This window comes from Mustela erminea, chromosome 5, assembly GCF_009829155.1.
Source record: "Mustela erminea isolate mMusErm1 chromosome 5, mMusErm1.Pri, whole genome shotgun sequence".
NCBI classification, from domain to species: Eukaryota; Metazoa; Chordata; class Mammalia; order Carnivora; family Mustelidae; genus Mustela; species Mustela erminea.
Genome location: NC_045618.1, coordinates 115,807,834 through 115,830,582, shown reverse-complemented (window position 1 = coordinate 115,830,582; position 22,749 = coordinate 115,807,834). Strand labels below are relative to the sequence as shown.

The 22,749-nt window shown below is 53.4% G+C and overlaps 1 protein-coding gene across 3 annotated transcripts in view; it reads right to left on the bottom strand.

Moving 5' to 3' along the window:
- Nucleotides 1-808: 808 nt before the first annotated feature.
- GALNT16 (polypeptide N-acetylgalactosaminyltransferase 16) overlaps nucleotides 809-22,749 on the bottom strand; it is a 93,997-nt gene continuing 72,056 nt past the window's right edge. For all 3 annotated transcript variants that reach the window (XM_032344596.1, XM_032344595.1, XM_032344594.1), the window contains 7 exons: nucleotides 22,549-22,652; nucleotides 17,271-17,397; nucleotides 15,901-15,993; nucleotides 14,389-14,472; nucleotides 6,853-6,994; nucleotides 6,054-6,176; nucleotides 809-2,988 (listed from right to left, as the gene is read on the bottom strand). In XM_032344596.1, coding sequence (XP_032200487.1) covers nucleotides 2,851-2,988; nucleotides 6,054-6,176; nucleotides 6,853-6,994; nucleotides 14,389-14,472; nucleotides 15,901-15,993; nucleotides 17,271-17,397; nucleotides 22,549-22,652 — 811 coding nt within the window. In that variant the 3' untranslated portion in view covers nucleotides 809-2,850. The remainder of the gene's footprint in view (nucleotides 2,989-6,053; nucleotides 6,177-6,852; nucleotides 6,995-14,388; nucleotides 14,473-15,900; nucleotides 15,994-17,270; nucleotides 17,398-22,548; nucleotides 22,653-22,749) is intronic.

Sequence of the window (22,749 nt, the reverse complement as noted above, 5' to 3'; positions counted from 1 at the left end):
GAGACTACAGCCAGAGTCATTAGTGAATTGCTACCTATGCCCAGTCAGCCCAAGCTGGGCTCTGCGGCCACACTGTGTACTTGGAACGGTCACCAGCCTGGAGCATGGTGGTCAGAAGTTCTGGGAACCCCAAAAGAGCGGCCCTGAGCTGAAGTGGGGGCGGGGGGCAGAAACGGCTGCGTTCAGGGAAGGGCAGGGAGCCTGCTCGCCACAGTGCACATGTGCGCCAAGGCAGCGTTTATTTTTACCTGGGAAGGCTCAGCTTCTGCTCACAGGAGCGCTGGGGGGCTTTCCGCTGGTTTCCATGGAAACATTAGGCAGAGCATCTGCTACCCAATCAACAAGGCTGGGCTGATAGGACTCTTTCTGGAATTATTTTGCTGATTCTACCCAGGAAGATTCCTACCTGCATTTCCCCAGTGCCTTCTTGTGTGGTAGAGGCGGGGGAGGGCAGTTCTGTGAGGTCAGGGCTGTCACCCAGGGAAGGAGAGAGGGTTGACAAAAAGCAGGCATTCAGGAAAAGCCCTGTGGCTTCTAATTCAAAGCCCCAAGTAGGCTCCTGTGATGAGGCCATGGAGCCGGAGCGGGCCTCTGGTCTCAGGCTGCCGCAGCAGCAGGGACACCTGCTGGTCCCCTTCCCGGAGCTGCATCCAGGACACCCTGACGTGCAGAGGAACAGGCTGTCAGGTATAGGAGGGGGTGAGACCCGAGCACCTTCAGTTTCAGTTTCACACCATCAAGGCCCCAACTTGCCCACGAGGCGGGGGAGGGTGGCTTGGAGTAAGAGAGAAAGGCGCTGGTGCACGTGTACGCGTGAGAAGTGGTTTTATTCCAGGTGTGTGTTTTATAAAGATGAGGCCCTCAGGGACAACAAGTGGCACATGCTTTGGTCAAGAAGAGGAAAAGCAAGAACAGAACAGGGCTGAGTCCCACGAAGGATGGCTGACAGGTGCACTCTGACCACCGGGAAGGAGGGGGCTCTCAGGGGCTTCTCCCAGCAGCGGCCCCCTTACATTCGAAGAGGGAAGCCATGCTCCCCTCCGCATCCCCAAGAGTTCATGCTGCCTGTGGGGGGACGCGCACAACAGAGATGGGGGTGGAGGAAACACAGTGACAGAGGACGGGAGATGGTGGCCCCGTACTGGGGCCCAGGAGCATTGCTTGAGGGGGCCTGGTGAGAGCTGGGGGGTGGTGAGAGGAAGCCACTGAGACCCCCATGGTGGGGCTGCTGGCCTGAGGGCCACGTTGGGGAGCAGGAACTAGCAGTCTAGGAATGCCAGGGAAGGAGAAGGGCAGCTCAGCCAGGGTGGGTGGGTGGGGGCCGTGGTGTCGCTTCAGTCCAGAGCAGAGGCTCAGTCCCTTTGGGGATCATGAACCTCGGCAAGTAGCTGGGACGATCCGTGGACCCTCTCCCCAGGAGATGCACATATGCACACACACGCATGATTTGGGGGACAATTTCAGGAGCATCCCAGGCCCTCTGGAATCCATGAACTCCCTAGAAGCCCCAGGCTGATTTGCTTTGGGAGGGGGATTCCCAGGGGTCCGCATACTCTTGATCTTTTTGCCAAAGCTCACACTGCCTGAGCCCCAGGGTTGGGGAGGAGGAAATGGGAAATAGCAGGGACGTTTCCAAGACCAGGCCGTGGGCCCAGGGGCGGTGAGAAGGAACTAGGGGCTCTGCACACAGACAGGAGCCACCTGCCCGCCTCCCCCTGCACTGTGGGAACCCACCCTCTCCCAGGCCTCCGTCCTGCAGTGGGGAGGGGTATGCATGAGGCTTAGGCTCCACAACTTACTGCCCAAGTCTTGGGGAATGTTTAGCTCCAGAAGGGAGGTCCTGTTCTTACCAGCCCCTTCAACATCCCATCGCTGTATTTACAGAGGTAAAGGCTTTTGAGAAGGCAGGAGTCCAAAGGCCTGAACAAGGATGGGGCTGTTCCTGTGGTGTGCGGTGGCTGCCGGTCCTCACCAGGTCATCACCATAGGCCCAGACGGAGGGGACACGGCCCCAGCTGGTCTTAAGGCCCAAGAGAGAGGTCTTGGCCTGACACACACGGCCAAACAGAAGTGGGATCTGTTTCATAAACCGGGTCCCAAGGCTGCCCGTGAGGGCTCTTGCAGCTTCTGGTAGGAACGTAGAGACCAGAGCACAGGGAGGGCACAATGCCCAGGGACTGACACAGCCTGGGAGGAACTCTAGGTTGTTGGGAAGAAGCTAACTCTTCTGGTGCGTTGCTGCTTTTGCATCCACGTCCTTCTGCAAATTATCCATCCTTTGCTCCAGATCCTATCCCTCGCACACGCAACCCAGCACCTGCCTGGGACAGGCCACCGAACTTCTCACCTGCTTCCTGCTCTCCAATTGCCTTCAGGCTGCCCCTCGTCCAGCCCTCAGCCTCCCCATCCATGTTGTCCACAGTCTCCTCTCATGCCGATCCCACAGGTAGGCCCTGTGACCCAGGAGGGGCCCCGTGCGGGCTTCTGTCCTTGCTCTCCCCAGCCAATGGGGGACGGCCCCCCAAACACTGTCCGGGACCCCAGGAGGGTGAAGGGAAGGGGACAAAGGGCCAGGGGGTGAGGGGGGTCTGCGCAGTCTCTGTCCAGCAGCAGTCCAGCATCCTGACCTTCTCTTCTGGGGCCAGGCCAGGCTGGCAGCCAGCGCATCGGGGCCTGCTTCCCTGCGCCCGCCCCAAACAAGCTTTGGAGAGACGTGTGTCGTGGCAGGGGTGTTTGCTGATGAGTCCGGCAGAAATGTGAGGAGATGGGAACGGCTTTACACTCCCCCACCCTAACCCGCTTCCGGTCCCGAAGTCTCATGCAAAAGGTCCAGGAGGCCCGGGGCTACCGTCATGTGTGCGGCAGCAGCTGCCACTGCTGGGCCGGGGCGTCGGCCTGGCACTTGCTGGTCACCAGCTGGGCGGGCTTGGCCTCCAGGCAGAGGCCGCTGACCGAGTGCTGGATGAAAGAGGCTTTTCTCCTCCATCTCTGGGGGGAAGAATGGGGGAGAAAAACACAAAGATTAACAATAATGTCCCGAACTTCGTTTTGCATGGATGTAAGGGGCCTATCCCCAGGACAACGCCCCACCGTGTCCCTGACACAAGAGCTCCCCGACCCCCCACGCAGCCTTAAACCCCTTCCCTTCTGATGCACGCTTGCTTCCATAGCTCAGCAGAAGTCTACATCAAGGTCTGTGGGCCGAATGAATCTGTATTTCGTTGGGCCTGCCCAGTGTCTGTTTGAAATTGGGCTTCATTGTCCCATGAAAATGTGCGTTTCTAGCTTCCTTTTAGACCTGGGCCCAGTTTCTTGTGTGGCCTAGGGCAGCTCCGGGCAGAGCTGCTGCTCCCTCCAAGAGGTGGGGCTCTTGCTCTCCGTTTCCCCAGGCCCTGCCCAGGACGGCTAGCCTCACCCCTGCAGCACACCCCACTCCTCCCTGTGGGCATGTGAGTCTACATCTTCTTCCCACAAGACGTCCTCTCCCCGCAGCTCAGAGCTTCCGGCCTGGCCTGTAACCGTGCGGCAGGTGGCCAAGAACCGTAGGGGGCGGCCCCGGCCACCTTATCTGCAGTGATGAGGAGTAGGGTCTGCGGGATGGTGGGAGGCCTGGGGTCCTCATTATGGTATTCTCCTGGGCCTCCCCTTCTCCAGACCTGATGAAGGGGAAAGAGGTGTTCCTGTGGAACATCTGGGGGTGCCTGGGTGGAGGACAGAGTGTCCTTTGGAAGACTCAGGGGAGGAGATGAGAGGCTGGCCCAGGCTTCAAGGCTCAGGGAAATATAAATAGTGAGAGATCTGTCTGTCCATCTCTCCTCTCCCTGTATCCTGCCTGTTCCGTATAGGAAGTGAGGAGCCCCCATCCCTCCCACTCCCCACTCCCCCGCTCTGTGGGGGTAGGGCCAGGCCTAGGGGTGCAGGGGTTGGGGAGGGCAGAGAAGCGAACTGACTTGGGAGGGAAGGTGGGGGGTGCAGACTCCCCTTGGGAATGTGGGCCTGTGGGGTGCCCATGCAGCCCTAGGGGAGAGGGGTCCCTGGCCTAAAAGTTGGGCAGTGCGTAGGACAGGGCCTTGGTCCCTCTGAAACTCACAGCATCCTATTGCTTTGTGCTCTTCTAGTCCCTGACCTCCCGGGAGGGGCTGGCCATGCTCCCCACTCTCCTGGGCTTCGCTGGACCCTGTCCTCCCTTCTGCCCATGGCCAACAGGAGCCGTCCATTCCCAAGCACGGGCAGGGACCCAGCGCAGTGTTATTTATAAAGTGGGAATGTGAGGATGAGTGAAGGGATCACCCGATCCCCGGAGGTACTCCCCGAACCACGGGATTCTCACTTTCTACCCGTGCCACTGAGCACTCTCCTGGCCACTCAGGCCTGGGCCTGGTCAGAGAAACCGTGCCCCTCACGGCCCTCTCCCATCTCCTCAGCCTCTGTTCCTGCAGGCACCTTGTGAGGCAGGCAAGGAGGAGACCGAGGCTCAGAGAGGTGGGGGTGCTGGGGCCTGCCAACTCCGTCCTATTAGCTCCAGGATACAGAGCTGCTCAGATCCATGACGCCCAGTGGTCGTGGAAGCTGGAGGTGGACCAAGAAGGGAGGCCTAGCTTTGGAAGGCCCCAGCATGGGAGACCTGCTCATCCTATCCTCTGGGAGGAGAGGGCCCGGGGGGCCCAGATGCAGCAGGGGGCCTGGCAGGCCTTGCAGGAGTAGAGTAGATGGGGCTCCAGAGAATTATGAAGTGGGGGCCTTCCCAGGAGCTACTTCCTCGCTTATCCTCGGCAAGGAGGGGTGCAAAAAGGCTCAAAGCCTGACCCTTGGAGAGGTCTGCTGCCCTTAGTGAAGAAGAACCTGAGGACATCCCTCACTGCAGGGCAGGGATGGAGGGCAGGCAGCCCAAGGGAGCAGGACAGATGTCATCTGCCAGTCAGAAACATGTCAGAAGGGTCCAACAGGCCCAGCCAGCAGATCTCTCTCTCTCTCTCTCTCTCTCTCTCTCTCACACACACACACACACACACACACACACACACACACACTCAGAGGCTGGAGGGAGGGGAATCTGGCTGCTTTTCCAGAGCAGCATAGCAAGTTGCCAGTCATCCCTAAAGAAAGAGCTGACCCAGGCAAACAGGAAAAGGGCGAGAGGAAACCCTGCGGCTCTCTTCAGGCCCTCTCTTCAGCCCTCCACTGTCCCGCCGGCTGGCCAGGGTCAAGCACAGAGAAGGCTCCCGGGCGGTGTGGGCAATGGAAGGGCTGGAGCAGACCTCTGGCCTTTATGTCCCATTCCTTGGGCCGAGGGCTCCCCCCTGCCCCCCAGTCAGGAAGGGGGCTGACTCTGCCACTGGCCGCTGCATATCCTGAGCAAGTGATATCCTTTCTCATCAGTTTCTCCCCAGACAGGTGGGTTTGGCCTGTCTCCCAGGATTCATGGAGACAGGGTGACGGAGGGTTTGACAAATGGAAAAGGCAGTGCTCATGTGAGGTTGCCATGCCAGCCTGGAAATCGGGGTATCTGGGTCTCACTTTTCTGGCAGCCACAAGAGAAATACTTACTGAGCATCTACTAAGTCCTGGGTTAAGACTGTGGGCTGAGGGGTCACACTGACCTTGAATCTAAGCTCCCTGCCTTCCCAGCTGGGTTTCATCTGACACCTGTTTCTTAAATTCAGCAAGCCTCAGTTGACTCACCAGTAAGACGAGGACGGCACAAGGGCCCAAACCCCCGGGGTGGCACGAGGGTAAGGTGAGACCATCTGTGTAAAACTCTTATGACCAGCTCTTGGTCAAAGCCAGCTTGAGCTGGGCTGCGGTGGTTGTCAGGGGCTACGGACCCAAGCCAGACGGCCCCTGCCCTCGTGAAGCTCACAGGCTGGCAGGATGGACACTTAACAGTATTTACTCGAAGAAGTGTTTCCTCATGAGTACAACGAACTGGACCTGGTCGCTGACTTGGACTGACCCTCCCTTTGGAAGGGCTTGAGTCCATCTGTTTCAGCCCAGGGGTCCCCTGCCAGGAGCTGCCACCCAGCCTGTGCACCCCAGTGGGCAAGGAGACTCACCTGCCTGCCCTCTCTCGGGTTGCACCCCTGCAGCAGGACCAGGGAGCCTGGGGTGACGGAGGTGGAGGCGGCAGTCAGGCACTTCCCCTGCTGCTGGATGAGATGGTCACTGAACAGCCACGCCTAGAAGACAGGGACCGGAAGGGCCAAGTCCAAGGATACGGTGAGGGAAGGGGAGCGGGTAAACGATAAGACAAATACTCTGTTGGGACAATTTTCTCTAAATAATATGAGTGAGTATATGGGTATTCACTGTACTGTTCTTTCAACTTTGCTATATGTTTTAAAGTTTCCATAATAAAAGGATTGGCTGGAGCTGGCGGAGGGCAATCTGGAAGGTACCAAGGGCTACTGTGGGGGGTAGGGGGGACGGGGAGAGACAGGACACAGGACCAGGGCAGCTAGGGGATTCCACGACCCTCCTGTGTCGCACACACACGTACACACAGGAGTCTTGGATGTCTGGCCACGTTTCATGCTGACCATAGCCACATCCCCGGAGAGAACCCAGGTGCCCTCTGGGTAGCATTTCTCCCTCCAAGGAGAACGTGGGTGGTATCCAGAGGGCCACCGTGCAACAGGTGGGAAAAGGGAAATGTGGCAGAAGCAGACCCAAGGAGAATTGCGGGGGGCACAGTATGCGTGGTCCCTGGGAATGTGGGCTTGTGGACGGTGTAAGCAGAGATAAAATGAGAATGAGCCAAGGGAAGCCCCCTCCCCCGCCACCCCAACTCTGGGACAATGACCCAGGCTCCCTTTCCCTCTTCTGGTTCTAACCTCAAGGCCCTCAGCAGCTTACCTGGGGTGCTGGGGGGTTCTTGGCAGACCCTCTGCAGATCCCCATTCCAAGAAGGAAGTTTCCAGCCGAGTCCTGGCCCTGGGATTCCAAGCAATTAACTCCTTGCTTAATGATGCCAGGGAGTACTTCCTTCACAGGGACTCTGAGAGAAAAGGGAGCAATCAGGCTTGTCTTCTGCCCTCTCCAAGCTTACTCACCCCTCAGCCAGGGGGTGAGTAAGGGCAGTACTTGGTCAGCTCCCCAGGGAACCATGCTCCTGGTCTCAGTCTCGGGGAAGGGGCCCTGGGGAGCAGGCCTAGCCAGCAGGGGCAGGAGGGTAGGGGACGGGAGAAGGAACAGGGATGCCTCTGGGAAGACTGAGCCTCGCCCCACGGGGTCTGAGCTGCTGTGGGAGCCCCAGAGGCAGCCCTGGAGGCCAAGCCTGAGAGAACCCTGGGGAAAGAGCTCAGACCAGAAACCCAGGGCTCCCCAGACCAGAAAGAAGAAAACCTGGGCGAGAGACTGAGGCCTAAAGCCTAAATATGGACTGAATATGACATCTCAAAATGACAGGAAAGAGGTCACTTCAGAGAGGCAAACTGAAAACCCACAAATGGGAAAATGCGTTCACTCTCACTAATGATTAAGGAAATACATATTCGAGAGTTCCCACGGTCTGTTTACCATAACTATGTGCATGAAATATAATATATAATAATATGCGTTATTTCTAGATATTTACTTATATAAAATATCTCATATGTATTCTAGTGTAACAACACCAATCGATGACCTCAGTTCCCAGTGTTGGCAATAGTTGTGGGATCGAACCTTCTCCTTTCCTGCGGGGGAGGGCATAAACTGGCCCAGCAGTTCTGGAGGGCAATGTGGCATTGTGTATCCAAAGCCTCAAAAATGGGCACACATTGGGCGCCTGGGTGGCTCAGTGGGTTAAGCCACTGCCTTCGGCTCAGGTCATGATCTCAGGGTCCTGGGATCGAGTCCCGCATCAGGCTCTCTGCTCAGCAGGGAGCCTGCTTTCCTCTCTCTCTCTCTCTGCCTGCCTCTCCGTCTACTTGTGATTTCTCTCTGTCAAATAAATAAATAAAATCTTTAAAAAAAAAAAAATGGGCACACATTGATAAAAAGGGTTACATGGGGCCAACCCCCAGTTATAAAATAAGTCACAGAGATGAAAAGTCCAGCCTAGGGGATATGGTCAAATTTACCCTAATAACGACCCATGGTGACAGGTGGTGATGAACTACGCTTATCGTGGGGCGCACCGTAATGCAGAGATTGCTGACTCACCACGTTCACACCAGAAATGAATACAACACGGTATGTCAGTCGTAGTTCAATAATAAAAAACACACAAAAAATAATGGACATACCTTTGACCTAACAATCCTAATCCTACTTCTGGAACTTTGTTATCCTGAGGCAATAATATTGGGGCTGTTGGCAGGGTGATTGGTTATACTGAAAACATAGATATCCAACAATAGGGGACAGGCTAATTAAATACCGATTCATTTGAAGGATGGAAAGCCCCATAGTCATTGAAAATGACTCCAAATGAATATCTGATATCACAGAAAGATGTTTAGAACATACTGTTAAATAAAACAGGCGTGTTTCAAAATATTTTAAATACTATTTTAAAATGCACAAGAAAATATGCTTAAACACACATCTCTCTCTCTCTCTCTCTCACACACACACACACACACACAACACACCTCTACATGACACATTGTCTTACTCTGTGGTTAATAAACCCAAGGAGGCTGTGGGGCCCAGCTGATGCAGGCTTGTATTCCTGGGTTTAGAAGGTCACACACACTCTTGGGTTATGGCCCCAGCAAGTGATGGGGCTTAGAGTGTGGCCATGCACCTAATCTTAACCCCCTCTTGTTACCTCTATCCAAAGAGAACTTAAGTGGGCTGGGGAGGGGGGGCATCATAACACTTTTGGCCTTCTTTGATCTCAACCAAACCAGCTCCTCTTTCCTCAGGGCTGGTTGGAACGCCCCAGAAACCCCAAACCACTACCCAGGAAAAGCCTCAGGAAGACACCTTCACTTTCTCTCGAAACTTCCTGCCAGGCCCCTCTTGAGAATTTGCATAATTCTAGACCCCAGGTTGAAAACTGCTGGCTCCCAAGCTAAATATGATCCCGAACACGCTTTCATGTTTTTTCTCAGTCGTCTTTATTGGTTTATTATTGCCTCACAGAGCATCAGGGTCAATCCCTCCTGGGAATATGGCGTTTAAAGAGATAAACACTTGGGGCGCCTGGGTGGCTCAGTGGGTTAAAGCCTCTGCCTTCAGCTCAGGTCATGATCTCAGGGTCCTGGGATCGAGCCCCATGTCGGGCTCTCTGCTCAGCGGGGAGCCTTCCTCCTCCTCTCTCTCTCTCTCTGCCTGCCTCTCTGCCTACTTGTGATCTCTGTCTGTCAAATGAATAAATAAAATATTTAAAAAAAAAAAAAAAAAGAGATAAACACTTATTTTGCTCCCAATTTGTCAGTAGAGGGAAGTTTAATAAAAGTAGTAATATAAAAAAGATAATATAAAAGATAAAAGATATAAAATATAAGATATAAAGTATAATATATATTATAAAATATAAAAAAGATAATCCTGAATATGACCCATAATAAAATGCCCCCTATGACCCCCTAATACAAAGGTGCTTGAAGCTTTGAATAAAAGGACCACCCCTGGGGTGCCTGGGTGGCTCAGTGGGTTAATCCTCTGCCTTCGGCTCAGGTCATGATCTCAGGATCCTGGGATCGAGCCCCACATTGGGCTCTCTGCTCGGCAGGGGGTCGGCTTCCTCCTCTCTGCCTGTGTCTCTGCCTACTTGTGATCTCTGTCTATCAAATAAATAAATAAATAATCTTAAAAAAAAAAAAAAAGGACCACCCCTCCTTTCTGGGAGGGGTCAGAAATGCCTGGAGACCCTCCAGCACCCCCCCCATATGTTGCCATCAATCAGCCTTTATAAATACCCTCCCCATCCTGTCCTGGTCTAGCAATGACCCCAGCCCCCCAGGGGCGGATTAGATGCAATGTCAGTTGGTTCACAAGGCCCCTCTCTATTCCCAAGTCTGCCAAACTCCTCCCCAGCGAGAAAGGCTCCTATCAGTAGTGTTCTGCCCCCACCCCCCAGGCCCAGCCCCCTCGACTCTCTGCAACTCTTCACTGCCCCCCTTTATCCCTGTCCTCCTCTGGATGCTCTCCCCTCCTGCCAACCATTAACACTGCGTCTTCCACTTCCTCTCCTTCCCCTTCCCTCTTCCACTTCCTTCACCTCCGTCCTCTTTCTATATCCTCCCTCCTCCTTGTCTATCTTCCTTTCCTTTGAAAAAAAAAAAAATATATATATATATTTCTTTTTTAAGTAATCTCTACACCAACATGGGCTTGAACTCACAACCCCGAGATCAAGAGTCGCATGCTTTACTGACTTGAGCCAGGCGCCTCATCCTCCTTTCCTTTGGATCAGAGTCTGTCTTTCCTACCTTGACCCTGAGCAGAGACTTGGACCCACCCAGAGGCTGGACAGTCCATAGTCAAAACCCCAGATTGCCCCCAGGGACCCAGTCCTTCTCCACCCCTCATCCCGACTCTTGCTTGCAGGTTTTCTAAGGCTTGGCACTGGAAAGGAGAGCTCTGGCATAATCCCCCTGGACTCCGGGCAGATGGGCCTCAGGGCAGCTCTATTCCCAGTAGCCAGCACAGTTAGGGGCTGGAAGCAGAAGAGAAAGACAGGATAAGGGCTAGGAGTCACTGGGTACCCAGACCAGCCTCTGAGTCACTCTCCAACACGGACCCTCCGAGTCCAAATTTCCACACAACCCCAGGCCAGCCGGAGCATGGCATTCCTCCAGCTCTTTGCCCCCTCCTGTCTCTCGGTCCTGGGATCCGGGTGGGCGCATGCCAGTGGGTGTCAAGGGGGAGGCCTCTGATTCAGGGGCTGGGGAGAAGCTCTGGCCTCAAACACATTTTCTCTGTCCTACATAGCGTGGTTGTTGTGGCTTTTAGCTAATTGGCAATATTAAAAATCTGAAGGTTACACAAAGAAATCTGAATCCAGCTTCTCTTGAGAAAAAGGAAGATGAGGCCACATGGAGCCTTGGATTCCCACAAGGCACTAACACAAGGTCGTGCTGCCCCCTGGGGGACGGGCTTTTGCATGCTAGTTGGCCACGGTCGCCACAACTCCCTTGCCTCTCACAGCTGCCCACCTGATTGGTTCGCATCACCCAACCGATCATTGTAGGATTTGAATTCGTAACCTCTCCCAAGGACGAGGGTGTTAGGATGCAAAGACTCCACCCACTCTGCTTCGTCCAGGGCCAACCTGTTCTATTACCCCTCCCTGCGGAGAAGAGATGCCTGCTGAGGCCCCTCGGACCTGCTCAGGAATGCAGCCCAGGCTGTTCCAGATCCTTCTGCGTGCTTCCTCTCCCTGGCCCTGTCCTCAGGGAGATGTGCAAGGGTGGTCGGCTTCCAGAGTGGAGGTGGGCACTGTCTACATGTGGCAACAGCCACTGGCAGGAAGGCTTGGCCACTGATACTTGGGGGTTGGGGGGAGGGTACGCGGGGCTTAGGCAACAATCTCCAAACCCACAGTGGCTCGTGAGGTGTCCTTGTGGTCCCAGCCCTGGAGCTGCTGGCACGGTCGTCTCTACCACCCTCCCTCAGCTTCCTGGCCAAGCCCAACTACGTCTGCTTCCCTCTTTGTGGGCCTCCTCCCAGCAGGGCAGCCATCAGCCCTTAGAATGCCTTTGTAGAAAGAGCAAAAATGTCCCTTCCTTGAGACTTTTTACTTCCATCTATTAGAAAATTGGCCCATCTATTAGAAAACTATCATAATCTACTGGTCTTGTTAGAAGACTTTTATTGCCATCTGCCAGGGAGTGTTAGAATAAATGTATGATATCCACGGTGCGCTTAGTGCCCTGGCGCATGTGGTGTGCACAGCTTGCCCTATTGATCCTGACAGTCCTAACAAAAGGACTACATTACAGTTGTTGAGGCCAGCAGAACTCCGGTCTGCAGGGGGCAGAGCTGTGCCGGGACTGAGGCAGGCCTAGCAAAACAGGGGCCTCTCCCTTCGCCACCTCATTTCCCCCACTGACCCTCTGCAAGTGGGGCCAACCATTAGGCTCCCCTGTTTGGAGGAAAGCTTATATCACTTGGCATAGAGAAGTCCTTCCTCACCAACGACCTGAGGCGCTGCTGGCCCCTCACCCCGGGCAGAACTTAGAGAGTGGACCAGGATGGTAACCTGGACAGGAATGAGGTGCGCGGCTTCTATATTACCGACACAGGATCGTTTTATAAAACCTCCCCACACTGACAGAAGAAACAGAAGACTCATACTCCTCACTTCACACAGCTGGTTTCATCCACTGTTCTGTCTTGTCATGGATCCAGGTTTCTGGTAGTTATAATAAAACACTTTTTCCTCTCAGTCCTTAGGGGATGACATGAGACCCTGTCCATGGGGATTGGGTGTGGAGAGGAAAGGCGTGTTCCCCGTCCTCCCCGTGTCTCCCATGGGCCTCCCAGCTCCTGCCCGAGGCCTAGAGCCCGGGGCTCCATCCCAGTGTTGTCTGAACTCTGACAGGATGTAAAGAAACGATTGTTTTTTTGCCTCAGAAATGACATGTCTGAATGAAACTACCTCCCTTAAAAGTGGCCACTGGAGAAAGTGGTCCATTTATTAGACTTTAATAAAAAGTATAATGTTCTTTCCTTTCACAGCCTTCATCTGGGGGCTGGCTCACCCAGGCCGCCAACTCTTCTCAAAGATGCGTCTCTCGGGCGCCTGGGTGGCTCAGGCATTAAGCGTCTGCATTCAGCTCGGGTTGTGATGCTGGAGTCCCAGGATCCAGTCCCGCATTGGGCTCCCTCTGACCCCACCCCACTTGTGCACACACACATACTCTCTCTCTCTCTCTAACAAATAAAATATCTAAAAAAATAAATAAAAGATGCTGCTCTTGCTTGAACTGTTTTGAAATCCTTGAAACTCGCTCCCAGTGTCAGTTTATTCTTGACTTGTTTCAGTCCTTGTCATGCTCTATCAGGGAGCCAGGATCACCTTATGGGGCGGGGGGGGGGGGGGGTGGGGGGTGGGGGTGTAATCGCCTTCTTCACTGGATTTGGCGACAACCTAACGATGGCTCTTTTCCAAAAAACAAAGCTGCCTTTAAAGAACAGGGAGACGCCCTTTTCGAGGACCTGCAGGCTCTGAGGGGTGGAGTGTTCTGGAAAGCTGCTGTGACTGACATTGATGGAATTACCCGTTCCCTAAGGTGACAGCTCTAGAAAGGAGAACACTAATTCCCGAGTTATTACTATTGAGGCTTATTGACTATGCAATTTGTTCGGTTAAAGATACATATTGAGGGCCCGTTTTGAGACAGGAAACAAAGCAGATCACACCCCTACCCGCATAGAGCTTACTGTCACGTGGCGCGGGGGCAAGGAAATGAATTGGCCACATAGGCGCTGGAGGGTGGTGAGCATGGACTAAACAGGGGATGCTGGGGAAGGGGGTGCTCTGCAAACACAGAATGTTCAGGGAGCCCATCCCGCCCCTGAAGAGGACATTTGAGTTGAGACCGGAAAGAAATGAGGCCATGAGCCAGGTGGTTGAGAAGGCTTTTGAAATGGGAAAAAAGGAAGCCTCAGGGCCATACAGCAGCCTTACACTTCACCCCTAGCTGGGGAGCTTGCACACACGCTCAGAAGCAGCTGTGGGTCCGGCACCCCCCATCTGTGTCTACTTCCAATTTGTCAGAGCAAATATTTCCCTGGGGCTCTGCAGTCTCTCTGATTGAGATCTTAATGGACGCCCACTGTTTGCTCGGATCCACGCAATGGGACTCACTAAACCCACCCCTTATCATTAGCTATCTCTAGATTTTTCACAGCAGCCGAGAGGCCTACGCTGAATGAACAGCTCTTGTCAATAGTTTTTTGCTTCGGTTGCTTTACTTCCTGAGGATAAACTCCCAGAAGGGAGAGAACAGAGTCAAAAGGGAGGAGTCTTTATTTCTGCAGCTTTTGCTACGGAATGCAGCTTTGTTTAAACTGTGGGGACAAGGCCCATTTCCGGCTCTGTGACCCAGTCTATTAAAAATTGCTTCCGGGGCACCTGGGTGGCTCAGTGGGTTAAGCTAAGCCTCTGCCTTCAGCTCGGGTCATGATCTCAGGGTCCTGGGATCGAGCCCTGCATCGGGCTCTCTGCTCAGCAGGGAGCCTGCTTCCTCCTCTCTCTCTGCCTGCCTCTCTGCCTACTTGTGATCTCTCTCTGTCAAATAAATAAATAAAATCTTTAAAAAAAAATTGCTTCCTGCCGTGTCTTACTTGTAACTCTTCCCCCTTCCCCCCCCAAGAGCCTTCACATGAAGATGAAACACTGATAACTGGAAAGAGCTGGACTGCCCAAGATAGGGTGATCTCAGGGTGGGGGGTCCCCCAACCGCTGGCCCCCCAGCCAGGCCAGATGCGCAAGCTGAGGGCCGCACTCACGTGAGCTCTGGGTAGACATTTTCCAAGTACCAGCGGAACGACTTGCAGTTCATCTTCTTCCTCTGCTCAATCCGTGTGGCTACGCTGAAAGAGAAGGGAAGCCTCAGGCTCTGGCAGGCGGGTGCAGGGAGGAAGCCCCAAGAGGCTGGCCCCCTCCTTCTGCCTACCCCAGGCGGGGCAGGGCCAGGAGCTGTCCCAGCCTGCCCTCCAGCCGTGGCCAATTGCCAAAAATCCTTGTCTGACCTGCAAGGTCCCCCCAGGTCTCCTTGCCATTCCTCATTTCTTTCCCCAAATTTCTGCACACTTTCAAGGATCAGAGCAGCCCCCCAGGGGCCCTGTTTGACTCCGGCTTCTCACACCTTGAGACCTCAGCACACCCCTAGCTGGTCCTCAAACAAAGCCTTAAGGAATTCCAAGTTTTCCCTTCCTGTATTCCAATTTCAGCAGAAAGGGTCCAACAAGAAAAGCATGCTTTAAAGGTCTTTCAGGAATTTTGGCAAATGAGATCCCTCTGAGGTGCGCCTGGATGCCACAGTTTCCTCTCCCCAGTGTCCTCAGCTACCCTGATGGGAATGGTCACTGACAGATGACCCTCACCGCCTCTCTGAGCCTCAGTTTCTCTACCAGTAAACACGACCACCTGTCCCAGAAGGTTTTCAAAGAATAAAATGAATTAAGATAGGATAAGAGCCTAGCACAGGGTAGATCTTCAGCAAAGGTTAGTTCACCACGGAAAGAAATAGTGATGTAATTTTTTAAAGGGATATAGCTAAGAATAAAAGAGTGCAGAAGATTCAGAGACGATCACCAATGTTCTGATCACAACCTTTAGAAATAAACGTATCTCACGCTGTGATCGAGTATTCCTATATGCGTATATAGCTACACACACACCACACACACACACACACACACACACACACACACACACACACCCCTAACTGAAAGACATTTCACCAAACAATACTTAGCCTTAACTGCAATCAACTGTTCTTTTCTATTCTGCTCTGGTCCAATCTATCATGTTCTCTACGATTTTTTTTTTAATGTCGGTCACGACCCATGAAATTGATTTCATAACCAACCTACATTTTGAAAATGCTTAACGAGACTGTCGTCATACGAGCCCAGGACAGGAAAACAGGCTAACAAGATCACAGGCGTGTTTTGAATGGCGGCCAGACCCCAAGTGTTTTCTGCAGACGGCCCGGCCCTGTCTACTCCCACAGATGTCCCTTCCCCTTCAGGCGGGGCGAACGGGAGCTCTTCTTCCGCAGCGAGCCTCCTCTGGCTGTTGTTTCTCCCCATGCGGCTGCGTGGTCCTCAAGGGCCCGGTCCTGCCCCACATTGCCTCTCCTACCAGAGCCCCCCACTCCCAAGAGCCCAGCGGGGAGGGGCTCAGTTACCAAGGAGACTGTGAGCGCTTCCCTGGCGTCCACACCATTTTGTGTTTTGTTCTGGTTGTGCTAAGGCGGGTGGAGGGAGCGTAATGGGACTGGTGGAGGGGCCCACCTGCCAAAGGCCTTCCCGATGGCTGAGGGCCGGGCCTCGTAGTAATACTGCTTGTACTCGTCCATCCACACCTCTGCGGTGCGCTTGGTGTTCCTAAAAGGGGAGGAAGGAACAAAACAAAGTCACCAGGGAGGGGACAGAGTGAGGACTGCGATCCACTCTGTGCCGTGCGGGGTGACGCAAAGGAATAGTGATTGGGGTGGGAGAGAGGAGTCGGGTCTGTGAACCTCCATCAGCGCATGTCCGCATACCCTTTACAGTTGCCTGGAGGGCTCTGTTCTGCCGAAATGCCTGCCTGTGGGCGCAAGGAACGGGTACCAAATACTTGTTTGATAAAACATGGGTGACGACCTGAATGTCCATCCGTAGGAGAACAACAGTTTTTATATGACGCTGCTACGGGATGGAGGGCACACCCCGGTGAGCAGGTATGGACACAGAAGGACGCCTGTCATTTAGGGTGGAGTGGCAGAAAAGCAGGCCGCTGACAGGACACGCAGCGTGACCCCGTTTATAGAAAAACACAAAGTTATGGTGTGTGTGTGTGCTTCTCTCTACGTGAGCTGCATATATGAAAAGGAGTTAAAAGGCCTGAAATGATAGATCAGAAACCTACTCCCAGAAGTTACTTTTGGAGAGACAAGTGGGATAGGAGTCAGATCGGGTAAAAGGAACTTTTGCTTTTTCCTCTCTATATGATAGAAAGAGTAAGAACACATACAGGTACAGATATGTATGCGTTGTATGTTCTGGTACAGACTTGCATTTTGTAATGAACATGGATTACTTTTATAATTATAGAAACAAAAAATGGGGTTGGGGGAAGCAAACCAAAATAATAAAGCATCCGGTTAGCTAAACTGGGGAGCCACTGCGGCAAACAAGGAAGCGCGGGCCTGACAAGTGAAAGAACTGTCCTCCCAGGGGGGTCCTCGGGACCCTCTTCCCCTTCCATCCCCACCAGGAGCTCGGGGGATGGCTGGACTCTAGGGCCAAGCGCACCCTGTGGCTGGGGACGTGGATGGGTAGACGCTGACCAGGTCAGCCTCAGGACAGGACACCCATGACCAGAACCTGGGGCCTGGTGAGTGGAGGGCGGCCCCCAGTTAGGGGTTGGGCCAGTTCTCCAAGAAGCTCATGGACAAAGAGGGTCAAGACAAGGGAGGCCTGGTGGCAACACTCTCAGTTTCATCCTTCCATGCCTCAGGGTACCTGGAATCCCAGAATTGGAAGGAACAAATGGGGAAACTGAGGCCCAGAAAGGGGGAGGGGCAGCTGCCTAAAGCTACAGGAAAGACCAACAGGGCTGGTGGGGTCTCAGACCGAGGTGGCCTGGCTCCTAGCCTGGCACTCTTTGCACTGTCACCTACCTGATGTAGGTGAGGGCATTGCCCTCAGGGAAGTTGTAGGGGTGTCGTTTCCTGAAGACGTGGCCCACCCGGCTGCAGGGCACGATTTCCAAGCTCCCACCGCACATCCACACCCTGAAGGAGAGTTCTGCAGGAGACAGCAGCCGTCAGGAGGGAAGAGCCCCTGGCAAGTCCCCATGGAGCAAAAATGGGAAGGAGCGGGGCACCTAAGTGGCTCAGTGGGTTAAAGCCTCTGCCTCTGCCTTTGACTCTGATCCTGATCCCAGGGTCCTAGGATCGAGCCCCGCATCGGGGCTCTCTGCTCAGCAGGGAGCCTGCTTCCTCCTCTCTCTCTCTGCCTGCCTCTGTGCCTACTTGTGATCTCTGCCTGTTAAATGAATAAATAAAATCTTAAAAAAAAAAAAAAAAGTGGGAAGGATCTAGCCTCTAGGGTGTCTGCTTGGAGGCACCAATGGGGCTCGGGGTTTCTGGGCCCGTCTACATGGGATGTTCCTACCCTTGCACACGTTCCTGACTGCTCACTCCATGCATGTGCACACCCCGCCCCCCACAACACACATCCCTGTCCACACACCCCAGCCCCATTATCTCATCCCAAACACACCTTCTCCATATACACCACATCCACATTCCCTTCATACACAACCCGCCCCACACCCCCCTGCACACATACCTGCTCCACACTTCCCACCCCAGACACCACACACACACACACACACACACACACACACACACATGCACATCCTGCCCCACACACACCACACATAGCCACCCCCCTCTATACACACACCCTCCACTGCCGACCGCTATACACCCTGTCCGCATCTGATCCCTGGAAGAGCAGCGGGGAAAGCCCTGCAGCAGCACCAAGACCGTGAGGAGAAGAAAAACCGAATCAACGGCAGCGTCGTTTCCAGCCTCTGCCTGGAAAGCCCCATCCGGACGTTGCTAAGGAAGAACACATCTGCTCATCAGTCCGATCTAAGCATTCACGAGACTGGAATACCAGCCACCAACCAGGCCAAAGGCCGCTCCGGCTGGTGTCTTCCTGGCTCCAGACCTCCCTCTTGGCCCGGGGGTCTCCATTTACAGGCACCCACTGGCCGCCTTGAGACACGCTTCCTTGTGATAGTGGTGGGCATGCTGAATGAGCTTGGGCAGGACCACGAGGGACTGTGGTCCCCCTTAGGGCTGGGAGATGCAAGTGGCCATTCTGCCTCCTAGAGGAGGCTGTCACAAACTGCCCGCCCCGCTGTCACTTCTGGCAAGGACCCCCCTGGGCAGGGGGCTGCACCTTCCATAATCTCTTCCGATTACCCCTTCATATGAACCCTATAGCTGGACAGACACCTCTGACATTAAAACACTCATTCCTATCTCAGAAAATACACAACCCTTGTTTTGTGTTTGTTTGTTTTGTTTTTAATTAAAAAAAAAAAAAGAGGGGCGCCTCGGTGGCTCAGTGGGTTAAGCCTCTGCCTTGAGCTCCAGTCATGATCTCGGGGTCCAGGGATTGAGCCCCCCATCAGGCTCTCTGCTCAACGGGGAGCCTGCTTTCCCTTCCTCTCTGCCTGCTGCTCTGCCTACTTGTGATCTCTGTCTGTCAAATGAATAAATAAAATCTTAAAAAAGAAAGAAAGAAAGAAAGACCATTTACTCATGACTTCTAGCCTTGGTCCCTCTTCCCTCTCCCCAGCTGGCAGTACAGACACTCATTGTCCCTGGACAGGCCGGAGGGTTCTCACCTATTGCAACTTGTCAGGGCCCACTGCCTACCCCTCAGCTAACACCTGCCTCTGTCCAGCTTGTGGGCAGCAGAAGCTTCCAGACATGGGCCAGGGGCCAGGGCTGGACATGTGGTATAGCCATGTTGATGGGGTTCCCTAGGGCAGCCGGCAGACTGCCAGGCTTGTGTTCCTTCTCCCAGGAAGAGCTCTGCAGCTGGGTCAGCAAGTGAAATTTAGAACTAGGGACGACCTGGAGGACAGAAGAGCTGCATTCTGGTTCCATTCCTACCAGACTAACTTGGTTATGCTAATAAGTCACTTCATCCTGCCAGCCTGCACTGTCCATACTGTTATTGTCACCACCCACAACACATCACCATCACTCACTTACTGAGCCCTTACTATGTGCCATGCTCTAGAACCCAGATCTAATTCTCACAGCAAGCATGTGAAGCTGGTATTATCACCCTGATGTTTTGTTTGTTTTAATTTTTTTAAAAATTTACTTATTCTTTTTTAAGTAGGCTCCGTGTCTAGCATGGGGCTCGAACTCATGACCCTGAAATTGAGAGTCCCATGCTCTGTGAACTGAGCCAAACAGGTGCTCCTGTCCCCATGTGTTTTAATCAGGACTGGGAAGCTCAAACATGTTAACTTCTCCAAGACCACCCAAACACCCTGTTGCAGAATTACAATGTCAGGTTCACATTTTGTCCAGCAAGCTGCACTGTTCGAATCAGATCCCTTAGTTCATTCAGCAAAATTTTACTGGGCACCTGTTAATTATGTGTCATACACTGTTCTAGAATCCTTACACACTCGTGGGTAGGCGACAAGAAGTCACTAAAATAAGGGACAAAAATGCAAGTAGACAAGAAAACGAGTGAAATGCGGTCTATCCGATGATACTAGGAGCAATGGAGACTGGATGAAGCAGGAAGGGCTGAAGAGAACCCCTGGGGCTGGGGTGGGCTACAGTTTTAATCTGATTGGCAAGTTCTCCATCCAAAGGGGACATCTGACCTAAGACCTGAAGGAGGTGAGGAAGCAAGTCATGTCGCTTTTATGGGAGAAGGACTTCAGGCAGAAGGACCAGCAAGGGCAAAGCTGTGGAGGCTGGAGCAGGCGGCAAGTTCCAGGGCCGCGAGGGGGCCTAGAGGAGGCAGCTCGGGGAGGAGTGAAGCCAGGTGAGAGAGGCAGGAGTTGTGGACAGAGCTGGTGGAGTGCTGTGGGGGAAGGGCAGATGGCGTGAAGACTGCGGGCTTTGCTCTCAGCGATGGCACAGAGTCCCTGCAGGGTCTTGAGCTGAGGACCGACATGATGAGACTGCCTTTCAAAAGGCCCTCTAATGGGAATCCCAAGGTTTTCACGTTTGCCACCTCCACTTGCCTCTGGGGCTCTCTGAGGGGACACAGGAACGAGTCTCAGTTTGGGCTTCTTCCTTCCTTCAACAAAGGAATGAAATGAAAGGCCCGAACCCACCAGCAGCAGAGCCCTCCTGACTCAAAACTGCTCCCAGCAGCTGAACGTATGAGCACCAAGGCTAGCCTAAAAATTTCTTTGAATTTCTTCTAAGAAACAAAAACCTTCCCAGAACCACTCTGTGGTTCACCTTTCAAGTTTCCCAACCACTGAGCCCTCGCCTCAGGCTGAATCTGAAGTTAGCCATTTGATCATTTACTTGTTCCTCTGTCAATCACCAGCTGTAAAAAAAAAAAAAAAAAGAAAGAAAGAAAGAAAGAGAAAAGACAAAAGAAAAAAGCTCCTGGATGCAGGAGAGACCATTAGTTTCTCAGTCCTCAGTGTCTGTACAAGAAAACTCGCTTTGCCAAACCTCCCTTCAGGCTGAGACTGAGGGCACACGGAGGTCACTTGGGCCCAGAACATGAGGAAGGAGGTTAGAAGGAAGGGTCAGTGCACCCTGGTTCCCAGAATTTACTTCTCCAAATGCCTGTATGCAAATGGTTTCCAAGAATAAGTTACAAAGGGGAGAACATTCCATGCCTCTTTCCACTCCAGTTGGTTTTGAGTTAAGATCAGACCTATGATAAACCCCCTGCTGGGGAGTCTGGGTGGCTCCGCCGGTGAAGGGGTTAAGCATCTGCCTTTGGTCATGATCCCCAGGATCCTGGGATTGAGCTCTGTGTTGGGCTCCCTGCTCAGTGGGGAGCCTGCTTCTCCCTCTGCTCCCCACTTGTGCTCTCTCCCTCTCTGTCACTATCCCTGTCTCTCTCAAATAAATAAATTAAATCTTAATTAAAAAAACAAACAAACAACAAAAGCCCCCCTGCTCATCTGTGTCCTGATCGAGGAGAGAGTCGAAGGAGCTGCTTCTCACCTCTCAGAAACACAGAATTTGCTCTGATCACCCCTCACAACACTGAAGTTGGAGGCACTACGCACACCCGTCAGATGTGGAGCTTCCTGACTGAAATCTGGAAGGCAGCATTCACCTCAGTTTTCCCACCTGTCAAACAGGTGAGATACCACTGGCCGTATTTACTTCGTAAGAAACCTGGTGAGGATGAACAAGGAAACAGAGGGCTCTGCGAAGAACAGGAGACCCCCCGGGTCCCTCCCCATCCTTCACCCCACTCCTTGCCGAGTGGGCTGCATCACCGGCTTCCTTCCTGTGGGCTGGCAGCGTCAGTCAGAGCGGGGACAGGGGAGAGGGAGGGTGGGGGTTTCTCTCCCCTGACACCTTCTGCCTGGGCTATGGGCTGGCTGTGGGTGCCCCAAGACCACAGCTCCTGTCAAGGGGCTCTTCCAGACTGAGGGATGGCTACACCTCACAGCAGTCATCAGCCCAGTCCAGGGTCACACTGTCCCAGAGTTTCCCTATGTCTCGCCCACCCTGTGTGGACAGTCTCTTTATAAACCCCCTTATAGTACCCAAGTTGGCTGATCTGTTTGTATCAGGCCTTTATCTAACAGAACCTTGCTGGTGACACTGGGAGCTCTCTGGGCTCTTCCCTTTCCTGCTGGAGCTTGAGGGCTCCCCTGGCCCCGGAAGTAATGATGATGGCCGCCAGCAGCGTGCCTTGTGTTTTAACCTATCTTCCAGTGGGCACTCATACCAGCCTCTTGAGGAAACCGAGGCTTCGGGAGGCTTTAACTTGCCCAGGGCCAGAGAGCTTGCAGGTGGGAGGGCCAGGATTTGCACCCAGGCCATCTGGCCCCATCCTTACATCTAACCACCAAACTTGGCTGCACCCCCCCACCCCCCCTGGCTTTTCTGGAAGAAAAATCAGCTGTGGGTTTAAGCTGCAGCCCCAGTTACAGTCTGTCTGCTCTTCCATACACATGTGGCTGTGGGACCACAGGCTCCCCCTGACCATCTCAATATTTACGAGCTGTGTGGCTTTGCACCAATTACTTAACCTCTCTGTGCCTCTGTTTCTTTATCAGTAAAATGGAGATATAACACATACCCCGAGGAGCTGTGAGATTAAACGAATGAATACATGTGTAGAACAGGGCCTTATGCATAGAATGTGTTCGAGCATGGTTATCTATTATTGTTGTCACTGTTAGTGTTACTTCCAACTTACCAAAATTCTCTCCCCCCCAGATATCCATCTGGGCATCATACTTTCCCAAGTGGTTAAACCAGGACTTGTCGATCACAAAGATTCCTCCAGCTATAACAGGAGTCCTGGGAGCAAGGAGAGGAAAGAGGCAACACATGAACTGGAGAGGCTGGAAGCCCTTCTAGATGGCCCCAGAACACCAGGTCATTTGCCCCCAAATCC